Source organism: Chlorocebus sabaeus, chromosome 11, assembly GCF_047675955.1.
Source record: "Chlorocebus sabaeus isolate Y175 chromosome 11, mChlSab1.0.hap1, whole genome shotgun sequence".
NCBI classification, from domain to species: Eukaryota; Metazoa; Chordata; class Mammalia; order Primates; family Cercopithecidae; genus Chlorocebus; species Chlorocebus sabaeus.
In genome coordinates this window covers 83067612-83083026 of record NC_132914.1, presented here as the reverse complement: position 1 = coordinate 83083026, position 15415 = coordinate 83067612, and the positions used below count along the sequence as shown (strand labels likewise).

The following is a 15415-nucleotide window of genomic DNA, read 5'->3' as shown; positions in this document are numbered from 1 at the left end:
AAGGCAGAAATAAAGATGTTCTTTGAAACCAATGAGAACAAAGATACAACATACCAGAATCTCTGGGACACATTTAAAGCAGTGTGTAGAGGGAAATTTATAGCACTAAATGCCCACAAGAGAAAGCAGGAAAGATCTAAAATTGACACTCTAACATCGCAATTAAAAGAACTAGAGAAGCAAGAGCAAACACATTCGAAAGCTAGCAGAAGGCAAGAAATAACTAAGATCAGAGCAGAACTGAAGGAGATAGAGACACAAAAAACCCTCCAAAAAATCAATGAATCCAGGAGTTGGTTTTTTGAAAAGATCAACAAAATTGACAGACCACTAGCAAGACTAATAAAGAAGAAAAGAGAGAAGAATCAAATCGACGCAATTAAAAATGATAAAGGGGATATCACCACCAACCCCACAGAAATACAAACTACCATCAGAGAATACTATAAACACCTCTACGCAAATAAACTGGAAAATCTAGAAGAAATGGATAATTTCCTGGACACTTACACTCTTCCAAGACTAAACCAGGAAGAAGTTGAATCCCTGAATAGACCAATAGTAGGCTCTGAAATTGAGGCAATAATTAATAGCCTACCAACCAAAAAAAGTCCAGGACCAGATGGATTCACAGCTGAATTCTACCAGAGGTACAAGGAGGAGCTGGTACCATTCCTTCTGAAACTATTCCAATCAATAGAAAAAGAGGGAATCCTCCCTAACTCATTTTATGAGGCCAACATCATCCTGATACCAAAGCCTGGCAGAGACACAACAAAAAAAGAGAATTTTAGACCAATATCCCTGATGAACATCGATGCAAAAATCCTCAATAAAATACTGGCAAACCGGATTCAGCAGCACATCAAAAAGCTTATCCACCATGATCAAGTGGGCTTCATCCCTGGGATGCAAGGCTGGTTCAACATTCGCAAATCAATAAACATAATCCAGCATATAAACAGAACCAAAGACAAGAACCACATCATTATCTCAATAGATGCAGAAAAGGCTTTTGACAAAATTCAACAGCCCTTCATGCTAAAAACGCTCAATAAATTCGGTATTGATGGAACGTACCTCAAAATAATAAGAGCTATTTATGACAAACCCACAGCCAATATCATACTGAATGGGCAAAAACTGGAAAAATTCCCTTTGAAAACTGGCACAAGACAGGGATGCCCTCTCTCACCACTCCTATTCAACATAGTGTTGGAAGTTCTGGCTAGGGCAATCAGGCAAGAGAAAGAAATCAAGGGGATTCAGTTAGGAAAAGAAGAAGTCAAATTGTCCCTGTTTGCAGACGACATGATTGTATATTTAGAAAACCCCATTGTCTCAGCCCAAAATCTCCTTAAGCTGATAAGCAACTTCAGCAGAGTCTCAGGATACAAAATTAATGTGCAAAAATCAGAAGCATTCTTATACACCAGTGACAGTCAAACAGAGAGCCAAATCAGGAATGAACTTCCATTCACAATTGCTTCAAAGAGAATAAAATACCTAGGAATCCAACTTACAAGGGATGTAAAGGACCTCTTCAAGGAGAACTACAAACCACTGCTCAGTGAAATCAAAGAGGACACAAACAAATGGAAGAACATACCATGCTCATGGATAGGAAGAATCAATATCGTGAAAATGGCCATACTGCCCAAGGTAATTTATAGATTCAATGCCATCCCCATCAAGCTACCAATGAGCTTCTTCACAGAATTGGAAAAAACTGCTTTAAAGTTCATATGGAACCAAAAAAGAGCCCGCATCTCCAAGACAATCCTAAGTCAAAAGAACAAAGCTGGAGGCATCACGCTACCTGACTTCAAACTATACTACAAGGCTACAGTAACCAAAACAGCATGGTACTGGTACCAAAACAGAGATATAGACCAATGGAACAGAACAGAGTCCTCAGAAATAATACCACACATCTACAGCCATCTGATCTTTGACAAACCTGAGAGAAACAAGAAATGGGGAAAAGATTCCCTATTTAATAAATGGTGCTGGGAAAATTGGCTAGCCATAAGTAGAAAGCTGAAACTGGATCCTTTTGTTACTCGTTATACTAAAATTAATTCAAGATGGATTAGAGACTTAAATGTTAGACCTAATACTATAAAAATCCTAGAGGAAAACCTAGGTAGTACCATTCAGGACATAGGCATGGGCAAAGACTTCATGTCTAAAACACCAAAAGCAACGGCAGCAAAAGCCAAAATTGACAAATGGGATCTCATTAAACTAAAGAGCTTCTGCACAGCAAAAGAAACTACCATCAGAGTGAACAGGCAACCTACAGAATGGGAGAAAATTTTTGCAATCTACTCATCTGACAAAGGGCTAATATCCAGAACCTACAAAGAACTCAAACAAATTTACAAGAAAAAAACAAACAACCCCATCAAAAAGTGGGCAAAGGATATGAACAGACATTTCTCAAAAGAAGACATTCATACAGCCAACAGACACATGAAAAAATGCTCATCATCACTGGCCATCAGAGAAATGCAAATCAAAACCACAATGAGATACCATCTCACACCAGTTAGAATGGCAATCATTCAAAAGTCAGGAAACAACAGGTGCTGGAGAGGATGTGGAGAAATAGGAACACTTTTACACTGTTGGTGGGAGTGTAAACTTGTTCAACCATTATGGAAAACAGTATGGCGATTCCTCAAGGATCTAGAACTAGATGTACCATATGACCCAGCCATCCCATTACTGGGTATATACCCAAAGGATTATAAATTATGCTGCTATAAAGACACATGCACACGTATGTTTACTGCAGCACTATTCACAATAGCAAAGACTTGGAATCAACCCAAATGTCCATCAGTGACAGATTGGATTAAGAAAATGTGGCACATATACACCATGGAATACTATGCAGCCATAAAAAAGGATGACTTTGTGTCCTTTGTAGGGACATGGATGCAGCTGGAAACCATCATTCTCAGCAAACTATCGCAAGAACAGAAAACCAAACACCGCATGTTCTCACTCATAGGCGGGAACTGAACAATGAGATCACTTGGACTCGGGAAGGGGAACATCACACACCGGGGCCTATCATGGGGAGGGGGGAGGGGGGAGGGATTGCATTGGGAGTTATACCTGATGTAAATGACGAGTTGATGGGTGCAGCACACCAACATGGCACAAGTATACATATGTAGCAAACCTGCACGTTGTGCACATGTACCCTACAACTTGAAGTTTAATAATAATAAATAAATTTAAAAAAAAAAAAAAGAAATGTTTAAACCACTTACATTTAACGCTATTATTAATATGTTTTGCTTATATATAACATTTTATTATTTCTATTTGTCTTATAACATTTTTGTTCCTTTTCATTCTTTTTCTGATTCTTTAATGTTAATTATTAATAAAATGATTTCATTAAAAAAAATAAAAAATAAATAAAATAAAAACATGTTTTTAATTGGACATGGTGGAGCATACCTGTAGTACTAGCTACTTAGATGGGAGAAACAAAAGCATTGCCTGAGTTCAGGAGTTTGAGACTGTAGTGTACAACAATTGTGTCTGTGAATAGCCTGGGCCACACAGGAAGATCCTAACTCAAAAAAATAAAAAAATACAAAATTTAAAAAAATAATGATTTTTGTTACTTTCTTTTAGGATTGTTTTTGCTCATTTTTCTATTAAGGCATTAGTATTCTGTTTTTTTTTTATTCCTTTCCGCTTCTACTATCTGAGAGACATTAACCCTTTGTGCTTTTTCTTTCAGCTTTATTAAGGTATAATTGGCAAATAAAAATGGTATATATTTAGTGAGTACAAACCTTTTTATGTGTAATTCTTATACATCAAAGAGCTTGCCATGAAAAGTATTAATAGGGCATTTTATGTGAGGGTTAATGACACCTAAATGAAACTCATTTGTGATAACCTGAAACTCAACGTAAGATTATGCTAGTAAAGACACAGTATTGTTTCCTCATTCCCCATTAAAACTCTTTTATTGAAAAATATAATACACATACGTATATAAAATGTTCATAAGTGTGCAGAATCGAAACTAAAGGAAGTGTAGGGATATTTGTAAATGTGAAATTATTTGCAAATTGACTGCAACAATTATATTAATAAGTAAACAGTATAGCTCTAAGGGATTACATTTTGAACAACTTAGAATAACTAGGTAAACTTCCATAATAGTTTAAATCATTTCTTGTGAGGTGCTAGTAAAACCAAATCAAGAACCAAAACAGAAATACACCCAAGATTAGGTAACTTATGTTGCATCGGAAGTGCATATATACACAGTATGTAATATATATAACACACACACACATATATACACTTATGTTTACAAAGATGAAGATGTGCATACAGATGTTTATACATGTACATATGTGTACATTTATACATATATACGCACAGAACATGTCATTACTACTCTTGGTGCCTTGATTTTCTCTGGAATCACTGACCATATCAAATTAAGATGGGTATGTATTTTTTAATTATCCTAACTCCTAGGGATATAAAAAGGTGACTAAACTGTAACATTAGCTATTGTAATGTTTTTCACTTCATAATGATTTGGATGTATATATGGATATAATATATGATTTATTATATAAAATTGTAAATATTATAAATAATAAAATAGTATATGACACATGTGTATATGTACATACAGAAATATGAAATATAGATGAATAGAGAAAGATTATGATAATAAATAATGAAAAACATGATTTATCTGAGCACTGCATAAATCAGTGTGTATCAGAATCATGGAAGCCCTTGAGATCACTTTTTTGTTTGGTTTTGTTGGGGACAGGGGATAAATTCCCAAAGTAAGCATGAACCATTCATATTCTTTGCCAAGGCTCAGAAAGAACTCACAAGTTTGTTGACTTTCTTTTCCCTCCCTCCCTCATCATCTGCCTGGGAATCCTGGGAAGGCTGGTGGGGTGGAGGGTGGTGGGGTGGTTTTAGGGGGGCATATCCCAGTAAAACACTTCCATGAGAAAGCTCTCCTGGCCCTTGCCCCTAAACAGCGCTTTCCCATAAGTGCCAGGTACGTGGTGGGAGCTGCGCTGGGCTTCCTGCAGGCCCCTGAACTCTCCCAGCTCCATTCCCCTGCCCTGCTTCTGGGTTGGAGCTCTCCTGGGACCAGGTGAAACCCTCCCTCCCTTAGACTTCCCTTCACGTTTCGAGTTCCAGCAGATCCCCTAGGTGTGTCTTCTTTACTCGTTGAGAGCAGGAGCAGTTTGCTTTTCCTCTGAAATTCCCAGGGCTCTAAAGGCCCAGTGAATGTCAAAGATGGGGTAGAGGTCCACATAAACTCCGTGGAAGTCAAACACTAAACTCCAGCTGGTTCTTAGACCAAACTGTGATGCATCAGCCCTGGAGCTCTGTGGTCCTTCAGGTCCTTCAGCTTTTGCAAGATGAACTTGAGAGTGTGGAGGAGGGACCTGGAAGAAGCTCTTAAGACGGTGAGTTCAGGGACTTAAAATCCTAAATTGTCTGTGAGTCCACCTTGATCTGGTTTCCATCTTCGCTCTCCTTAATATATTTTAAAGTCCTGACACCCTGGCAGGGGATTTGGGGGTCGAATGCGTTGGCAAACAGAGTTCTCAGCTCTCCCTCATGCTTGCCATGATGAGATGACTTACCACAGACTGGAGCTGAGCAGGAGTTGGGGGATATTTACTTTTAATCCTTTTATGTGCTTTCAGTACACCTTGTGTGGTTGGGTGTGGAAAGCGGGGGATGGGGGTTTCCAGATCGAGTGAAATTCCCGTTCCATTGGTATTACCATGCCTGTGGGGTTGGCAGTTCTTTAAGTTTAGCTAGTCTGCAAATAACTACAGAACACAATAGAGTCCTCCTCCCTTCCTCTCTCTCTCTTCCTTTTTTTTTTTTTTTTCTTTTCCTGCTTCCAAACGCCTTCTTCGAGGCTGAGGCCGGGCAGGTCTCCAAAGGTGCAGCAGCCACAACAATCCCGCAGTTCAAAGTTAAGCAGCAGTTGCACAACTTCCAGAAACTTTCTCAGCCGGCTACTAATGAGCTGAAAGCCAGGAACATTCGAGGAGAAGAGAAAGTTTCCAGCCCTCCTCCCTTTACCCTGGAAATCCAGACACCCCCACCCCTACCCCCAGATCGCTTTAACATAACTTCTTTATTCGTTTGCCCGACAGACCATGGCTCCCTTTGGAAGAAACTTGCTAAAGACTCGGCATAAAAACAGGTAAAGTAAAGCGTGTGTGTGTGTGTGTGTGTGTGTGTCTGGTATGTGTAGTCTGGACCCTACCTGTGAAAGCCTGTGTTTTGTGGTTGTTAGATTCTGATAAAAAACGCTTTGTGGGGACAAAGCCCTAGCCTAAAGAGTTAGGCTAGTATGAATACCTAGATGGTAAGGATATTCCCCCAGTATTGATGATGGCATTTACCAGCTCAAGAATCACAAATGATAAAGAGTGAATATTTTTTACTCCTTTCTCCCCTTTTGACCAGTCCTGGCTCCACAATTAGCAAGAAAAACAGTTTCTCTTTTTGTTGCCCTGGACATTTGAGGGTAGTAGAATAAAAAGTGTCGTTTTGTTTCAAACAGAGCTTTAGAATATTATAGAAAGAGTTAAAACTTTGATAAAGAGATAACTAAAATTTATAGTCACTAAATAGGATGAGAAATAAATCTGCTGATATAATTCAGAAACAATGCTTTGGCTCCCCTGAGAGCGGGGCATTCCTGAAAGCTGGATTGTTCCCAAAGTGAAAATACTCTGGAGAGAAACTCTGTGTGAACTGATTCTTTCAAAAATCTTTGAGAATTTTAGGAAGTTATAAGCACTAAAGAAGGATTCAAGCAGCTATCCTCTCTAATCCTTATTATTACTATTTTACTTTGATTTGATTTGATATTTCAAGCTTGAAATGCCCGTAGTATAAATAAGTTACTTAAAACACACATACACACACATATTTTCCTAGGGACAGTATGTCTATTTTAGTCTTGTTAAATATTTTATTTACACATCAAATGTTACGTTTTCATGCCCAAAACTTGAGAATAAATTTAGACATGGGCTATATTTTTTAAGATATATTTATTTTGGCATAGGGACTTGTCCACCACTTTTCTCTCAATCATGCCTGTTTGTACTTGTCATAATTTGCTCAGTGCAGATTTAAAAGGATACAATTACATGGTAGGAAATGATATAATTATTTTAAAATGTCTACATGACGATAGAGAGTAATACAACTTTAAAGTAAATCTCCATACTTTATTTTGTGCACACATGCCTACTTTGAAAATCCTGTTTTTAACTCATTCCAAATGTATTCATGATTTAGTTGACAAAATTTCCTTTAGAAATTAAATGGCCTTGATAAATACTGTGAAAGTTTCTAAGTAAGCTTTATTTTCTAATAATTTGACAATATTTCACAAATATGGTATTTATGATAATTACAGATAATGAAACTGTATATTAAAATAAAGTGGTTTGAGTATTTAAAATCTGTGTTTTGATGGTGACAGTGTATTTTAAAATATTCTAGAATATTCCAGAAAAGCCTCCCCCAAGCCAAAAATAAAAATATTCTGGTTTCTAAATGATATTTTTGTAGTGGTATTTTTGTAGTATTGTTTTGGCATTTGTTTAAATGTCATCAAAATATACAAAAAATACTCTGGAAAACTTCATGGTTTCATAAATCAAGTTGTGTTTCTGGCATACTATCCCTGTAGTCAGGGCTTTCTGTTTGTTTGTTTGAGGTTTTTTTGTTTTGCTTTAGCAATTTGAGATTTCAGTCATTGGTATGCCAAATACAGGACAATAAAACTTTGCATGCGCCCCTGAGTTTCCCTCAGGGAAGTGCATTCTTCAATTTCATTACATCAGTTCTGCCACTCTACTATCTACTCTACCTATAAAACTAGCTTTCTTTCGAGGAGGTGAGTATACAAACATTTTTTAAAAGTTTTCTATGCAAAATTATGAAAAGGTGAAAATAAAGATAAAAAGTAGAGAGTTTAATAGTGTTTCAAGTTTCTCAGAAAATGGAATGGTTCCCGAAGATGATGCTTTGTTATAAAGGCAAGTGTTTTGGAAAAGGTGGCAATAGTAAGGATATGCGTAAGCTTCTCTAATGAAAGTATTTCCCTCTACAGATGTGTATTTTTCAATCATTAAGAAAGATTTAAACCACAGCAGTGGTCTAGGACACAAAAATATGGGTATTTCAAATTAAGCAGTAAATAAATTACAGAGTGTATTGAAATAGAATTAATATTTGTTTTGGTATTTAGTAATGCTACATACGGGGTCTTTGGTTTTGTTTTTTCACCTTAGCAGAGGTGAGATCACAGGTGAAAATTACTTGCAAGATTAAGTTTGCTCATTTTGTTTACAGTTTCCATAATGATTTGAATAACCACACTCTAAAGCACAGAAACAAAATCTTTTCTTCAATGATGAGTGATTTATTTTTTCATAGAAAATGTGATTTATGATAAGATAGTTACCTGATAAGAGTCACTATATTCTTCAAATACAGACATAAAATTTCTTGTACAATGTAAAGTAAGAATTTGGATAGCAAATATATTTATATGCCTTATGATATATGACAGGCAACAATAACAAAAACTACTTGAGCATAATTGCATCTTTATCAGCAGGAAAATATATGTACTGTTAGAAGGAACATTGGAGATTAAAGATCATAAAATTTTGAGAAAGTCTGCTTACAGAATTTTTCTGCATGCTATTCTCTGCCTCTCTTTTCACTTTTGGTCACTCTTGGAGTGATACTTAATCACCCAGAATTGAACCTCATGAGGTAGTACTATAAATGTTCTTATAATAAATGGATAGTTGAGAGCTTTAGAGACAAACAGGATGCAATTAAAACTTCAAAGTATGAGGCAATACAAAATTTTAGAAAACACAAACCATAAAGCTTGGAGAAGGTGGGGCCATATCTGTCTAGACACCATTGTGTTTTCATGTCCAAGACAGCGCCTGCCATGTGGTAGAACTACAATACAATTATCAATTTTGTAAATTGAATTATAATTTGTACTCAAACTATAAATATACTAATTATTGTATTCTCTATTCATCATGTGACACTAGCTGGTATTACATAAAAGTGAATACTTTTTAAAGAGTTAGTTGATATTTAATGTAATTCAAAACCTAAAGAGATAGACACATAGTTATATGGATTTTGAAAACAAGCAAATTTGATCGTACTAGATAATTTTTTCCCCAAATTTAAAGATTATTTAGTTCAACAATTTAGGAAATAGTATTCAGGAAATTTGAGAATAATAGATGCCTAAATAAAAAGCCTGAAAAGTTTGTATGCCCAAATATAATTAGGCATTTCATTTCAAACTTTCATGGAAGACATGGAACCAATCTAAATTTTTTTCTGTTTACAATGAGAGTTAATCTTTTAAATTTTTCTAAGTGTGATAATGTTTAATTGGAAGACTTCGATTTTAAGAGAATCTGTTGATTTTAGGAGATGAATTATTACTTTGATTCCAGAAAAACAGAATATTCTATGACTGAATTCCAAAGATTCTTGATGCATATCTTCTTCATCAGACTTTTGTTCAACATGTTTGAATACAAATGTTTGAGAGATACAAAGAATACAAATGTTTGAGAGTATAGATATATTTCAACAAGCTGTTCAAGTTCTGAAAGTGTTTTCTAAAAGTTGCTAGGGAGCCAATGTTCCTCACATAAAAGCTAAATAAGTAAATAATGAAACACCAATCCATTTGAGATTCATATGGACATTCAGCAATTGGATTTAGATTATTAACCTATTTACCATTCACATAGATTCCATTTGTGAATATGATTGTCTTTATATTAGATTATGTTTTCAAGGTAAAGATTGTTTTAATGTTAATATGTCTAAGTAACAATCAGAAATTTTGTAAAAGTTCAGATAACTAGAATGTTATTATAAAGCTTTTTCGGAACACATGGTTGTAAGGTATGATTTTGTAGTGTTTTAATTAATAAAGTTTGGAGACAGAGAATTGGTTGGTACTTTCACCAAACCTTGCTGGAAGTACAACATTGCTATAATGAAATAGTGTCTAATGTATTTTGCAAAATAGGAAATGAGAGTAGTTTGCATAGGTGATTTGTAAGATAAAACATAATGAATATAAAAATATTGAATCCAGTTTAAAGGGCATTTAAAATTATTTTGAAGTACTATTTAGTTTTGTCTTCATTTTCCCTTAATTTCATCTCAAGGGTTTCCTTCGACTTTCACAAAACGGACTGATATATGAATATCCACTATAGGCTATGGCAGACATACTTGTAATGTCAACCTAAAATTAAAAGACTCCAAAAAATTTGCTTGTCCTGAATTTATGAGCATAAAATATTATATCTTTATTGTTTTATAATTGATACATAAAATTTGCATTCCAGGTTGCTTTTTAATCAATTAGAACATATTTAGCAAAAAGTTCTTAAAGCCAAGTACATTATATTGTCACTAGAAGTAAATCATTCAATGATTGCTTCATCAGAAGAAAGAATTAAGTTTTGTGGTTAGAGTAAAAGTTGCTGACAAGAAGGATGTCTTCTCTCTGTAATTAGAAGTATGGTAATTTGTGTATTCTGCAGAGTGGGAAATTATTATGCACTATTTTGTTTATCCTTCCAATCAAGATTCAAAATGTTCTCAAAATTGTATGGAGAAGTGCCAGATATTTGAGTATATAAATCTTCACAGTTCTCAGGAGTTCCTGAAAGTGATTTCCCCTGATTACATCTGGTAACTCAAGTAGTTATTAGTTGGCAGTGGAGAGCTCATTAGGAACAATGACTGGAATGCTTTATCCCTAGCAAAAATATCCTGAGAGCTGTGACAAGGGTGAAATTGAGCTCTAGGTTAAACCTGAATTGTTTCTGAAGAAAAACTAAGCCAGCTTTGTACTACATAAAATATATTATATACAGTATCAGTGCCTGGACACATGTCAAGGTGAGAAGTACTTAAATCAATTTTTGGAGAAAAGTGTTAAAAAGTTTGAAGCTGTCTAATAATTTAATTTAGATAATGTATTTATTGGCTGTATAACTGAGAAAGTTTTGATGTTATGTTATTGTCATGTAGTTCCAGGAGATCTGATGATAACCCTAAATAATTCACAAATGTGTGGCTCTATTCTTTTGATATTAGTTCCGAAAATGAAATAAGGTTGAAGTAGGAGTATGTGTTTAACTCTTGCAGGTGTATATGAATACCAGTCCTTGACAAGGAATCTCTTTGCTTCTTACATATCAGCTTTCTAAAATGAAACCTCGTGATATCTGCACCAGGTATACGTCACAGGAAAAAGTTCAGCTTACTTCTGCATTATAATTACTTTAATATATGGTTGCTTAATTAATTTCTTGACATCCAAACACAACATTGGCAAAACACAACACTGATTTCTTAAGTGCTAATTCTTTACTATTTTTAATAGATTGTGATTCCATTCTCATGGAGTCTGCTGTAGTACTACACCTTCTAGAGAAAGTTTGTGTATTTGTTGGATAAAATTGAAAGCAATTACTAATATAAATGATCATACAAGTACGAAGTATTTATGAGAATGGAGTAGAGCCTTGCGAAGATGTTTGGCACTGGCAGTAATAAGATATTTCAAGTATAAGAATGAGCAATGTAAATTAAATCTGCTGAAAAACAAGGAAAATTATGCTCAGAAGTTTATATCTTCAGACTAGAATGCACCCTGCTTTTATAAATAAAGTGATTTAAGCATTTTGTTTAAAAAAATCATTGAGTATAGGTCCAATCAGAGCAGGGACCTTACTTGTCTTTTTCCTTCCTAGATAGCCAGAGAGTAAGTGCTCGAAAAATATTTGTTGATTGAATAAAGACATTCAACATATACTCTCAAAATACAGCTGGTCAGTAGTGTATTTATGTTAAGTGGATACGTGGGTACCTTAAAAAATGAATCCATTAATGCAAGGTTGACCTCTCATCTTCCCTGTTCCTAGGCTCAGCTCCTGGCTTTCAAGTGGTAAAGGGCCATATCTAATAAATCGAAGATATGAGACTTTATCAGACGTTTGGTAGAAAAACAAAGCAAGGAGCATGGTCATTCGTTCTCTAGGGATGCTCTTACCTCCCCTCGTCCCCCTAGAGCACAGCCAGGTAGGCATATGAGTGAAGTTGGGTGGGTGAGACTGAATGGCTTCTAAAGACTTCACTGTTGAATATGGAGCATATCTCCTTCTTATTTGAGATAGTTTAGTAACACAGTTATAGGAATGTTCTGAGTGGCTACCTTTTAATTTTATTCTTTAGGACGGGTAAACTGTGTTTAGTACTGTACCAGGCATGCAAAGACACAACCCCATTCCTAAGAGATTAAACTCCTAATTGAGAAAACAGCATTATAGTAAAATAGCTCATGCAAGAACTTTTTAAAAATCACTCTTCCAAGGAAAACTATCTTTGACAGGGTAGACAAAATCATAATCTTTGTAATACAATTAAGAAAATTAGAGTATAATCTCTTGGAGTTGATGAAGGCTATTCCTCTGTAGAGTAGGTGTTCAATAAATGTTGATTAACTCTATGTAGAAATATTTAAGAGAGGAGTAAATGGAGGTAAAGGAAAATAAAATGAGCATCATCGTAATTAGCTAGCATTTATTAAACTCCCACAGGCAACAGGCTTGAACAAGAGAAGGGAATGCAATAGATTTAGAAAAATATGTAGGAGGGGGCTGAATCACACAGGGCTAAGATTGACTCACATATGATAATTAAAAGAGAAGAATCCAAGAAGTGGGCAATAATATGGTCAGTTTGGCAATAATCAATAATCTTAGTTGAGTTGGTGGAAAACAATATTTTATAATTACAATAAAAGTGTTTAAAATAATTTCAGTATTTATATAACATTGTCAGGTTGAAAGTCAATGGCAGTTGACTTCTGTTTATTCTAATCATCACATTAAATTGGTCAGTTTATCAGATCTTGAAACTGAATAACTACCATTTTATGAGTCTTTTAAATTTTATTTCCATTTATGCAGATAGTGGTCCAACTTCAGCAAATTTTCAGGCTCACTAATTACGGTGTATGATTGGTAGAAGCTTTGTGTCAGAGGCCTACTGATATGCCCTCTGGTGCATGTTTATTGTTCTCAACCAATGGTTGGGACGTTTTGTAGCCACCTCATATACCTTTAGTTACTCTTAATGCTCCTTATTTATTCTGATCTTTTTCAATCCCACTGGAATCCCTGAAATTATGGTTAACTGTGGTAATTTAACATTCAGTAGAAGAGCATTTGTTTTGGCAAAACACAGTCTTCCACAGTAAAGCCTAAAAGGATACCTATTTCAGCTCTGCACATAAGACCTTGTGTTTGCCTGGAAGATAAGAGAGATGCTATTAGTAAACCATGGAACTTTTTATGGAGTAGACATGTAATAACTACCTTCTCATATGGAGAAGAATTGTACATGATTAGTAAAAACATTTAAAAGGCCATAGTAAAATGTTGAAGTTTCATCTTTGTCAATAGTGCAGGAAACTAGGCACATTACAGAGGTAGACCACAAAGCATTCAACTTTATTCCTTGACTGCCTGTTCTTCCAGCAGTGGAAGTCAAGGAATTTCTTCCTAGAACTGTAACTAATAGCCATGAGACTTAGACTAAGTACTGTTTTAACAATGTTAAGCATTTTTTGTGGTTCTACTTTTAATTAGGAGGACTTGCTGTAATCACAATTTAGAAGAATCAGTAAAACGGTTGACTCTGGAATGTAATGTTTTACAGAATATGCTCATAATATTTTATTTTTCATTTTTGTGGACACATAGTAAGTGTATATATATATATTTATGTGATACATGAGATATTTTGATACAAGCATACAATGCATAATAATCACATCAGGGTAAATGAGGTATCTGCCACATGAAATATTTATCCTTGTGTTACAATCTGATTACACTCTTTTAGTTATTTTTAAATGTACAATTAAATTATTACTGCTACAACCACACTCTTGTGCTATTAGATACTAAAAAATTTATTTTATCATTTCAGAAAAAAACATACATGATGTTCTAAGTAGATCACAAATCTCACTCCATCAGACTTGTGACCTATTTAAATACACACACACGCACACACACACATATATTTATATCGAGTTATATTGTGAAGTATTAATGATAAATCAGGTATGGATTATGTTTTTAAGGAGCTTGCTGATTAACAAGACACACAAGCCATATGTAAACAATTGAAATATAAAGCAAGCATTTTAAAGTGTCATAATAAAATCCACATGTTGAATAATAAATATTTATTTACCTTGTAGTATGTGCCATATATTTTTCTAGATGCTAAGGATAAAGTAGTGAGAAAGATAATCAAGGTTTTTCCTCTGATTGAATGTGTAATGCAGTGGTAGACAGATAGACAATGCAAGAACAATACGTGAATTAGACATTTGAGATAGTAATTACTGTTATAAGGAAAAAATAGAGTCGTGTAGTGGAGAGTGGAGAGTGGTCTGGGAAGAGTTGGTTTGTTAGTTAAGACTGTAATGAACCAAAGAAATCAGGCACGTCAGGCTTGTGGTAGAAGACTCTTTCAGCCAGGTTGAACAGAAAGTATAAAGTCACTAAGACAGAATATGGTTTGGAGCTGTGGAAAACATGAAGGAAGACCAGTTAGTAAGGGGCTTAACTAGTAGGGAAAGTAGTTGAAGACCTAGATGGAGTGTGATTATTTAGATATTTGTGAATCATAAGAAATGTTGATTATACTTTAAATGCAAGGGAAATCCACTGAAGGGTGTTAACCAGGGGGAATTATATAATCTTATTTACATTTTTCAAAAGGTCAACTTAGCTAGTATGTAGAGAGGTAATTGTAGTAGGACAAAGAGTGAAAGCAGGGAATCTAGTTGCAAAAGGTGTACAGGCAAAAGGTGATGACTAGTGTAATGATAGTAGAGAAGGAATGTAGGTGACAAAATGGATACAGTTTGGAAGGAGAACTTAAATTTGTACTGAGTGAGGGAACATGAAAAATGAAGGATGACTCTGAGGATTTTAACAGGGATGATTCTGAAGACATTTGTCAAAGAGCAGCTGTTGGGAAGAATGTGTGGAAAATTAATGATTCTTCTCTAGCCTTGCTAAGTTTCAGATTAGTTAAATATATAAAGTAGAGCTATTCAGTAAGATATTAGGGCCTGAAACTCAGGACTGACATATAGATAGAGTGGTATGTTAGGTGACAAGGAGAAACAACCTCTGTGGGTTTTAAAAATAGTGTCTATCCTGGCATCTAAATGAGAGGGAAGGTTAGAATGTAACAAGTT

General features: G+C 35.0%; 1 protein-coding gene across 1 annotated transcript in view; it reads left to right on the top strand.

Annotated features, from left to right (window-relative positions):
• Nucleotides 1-5932: 5932 nt before the first annotated feature.
• The window catches only part of RASSF9 (Ras association domain family member 9), a 28476-nt gene continuing 18993 nt past the window's right edge, over nucleotides 5933-15415 (top strand). Inside the window, exon 1 of the mRNA XM_008004175.3 lies at nucleotides 5933-6241. Coding sequence (XP_008002366.1) covers nucleotides 6195-6241 — 47 coding nt within the window. The 5' untranslated portion in view covers nucleotides 5933-6194. The remainder of the gene's footprint in view (nucleotides 6242-15415) is intronic.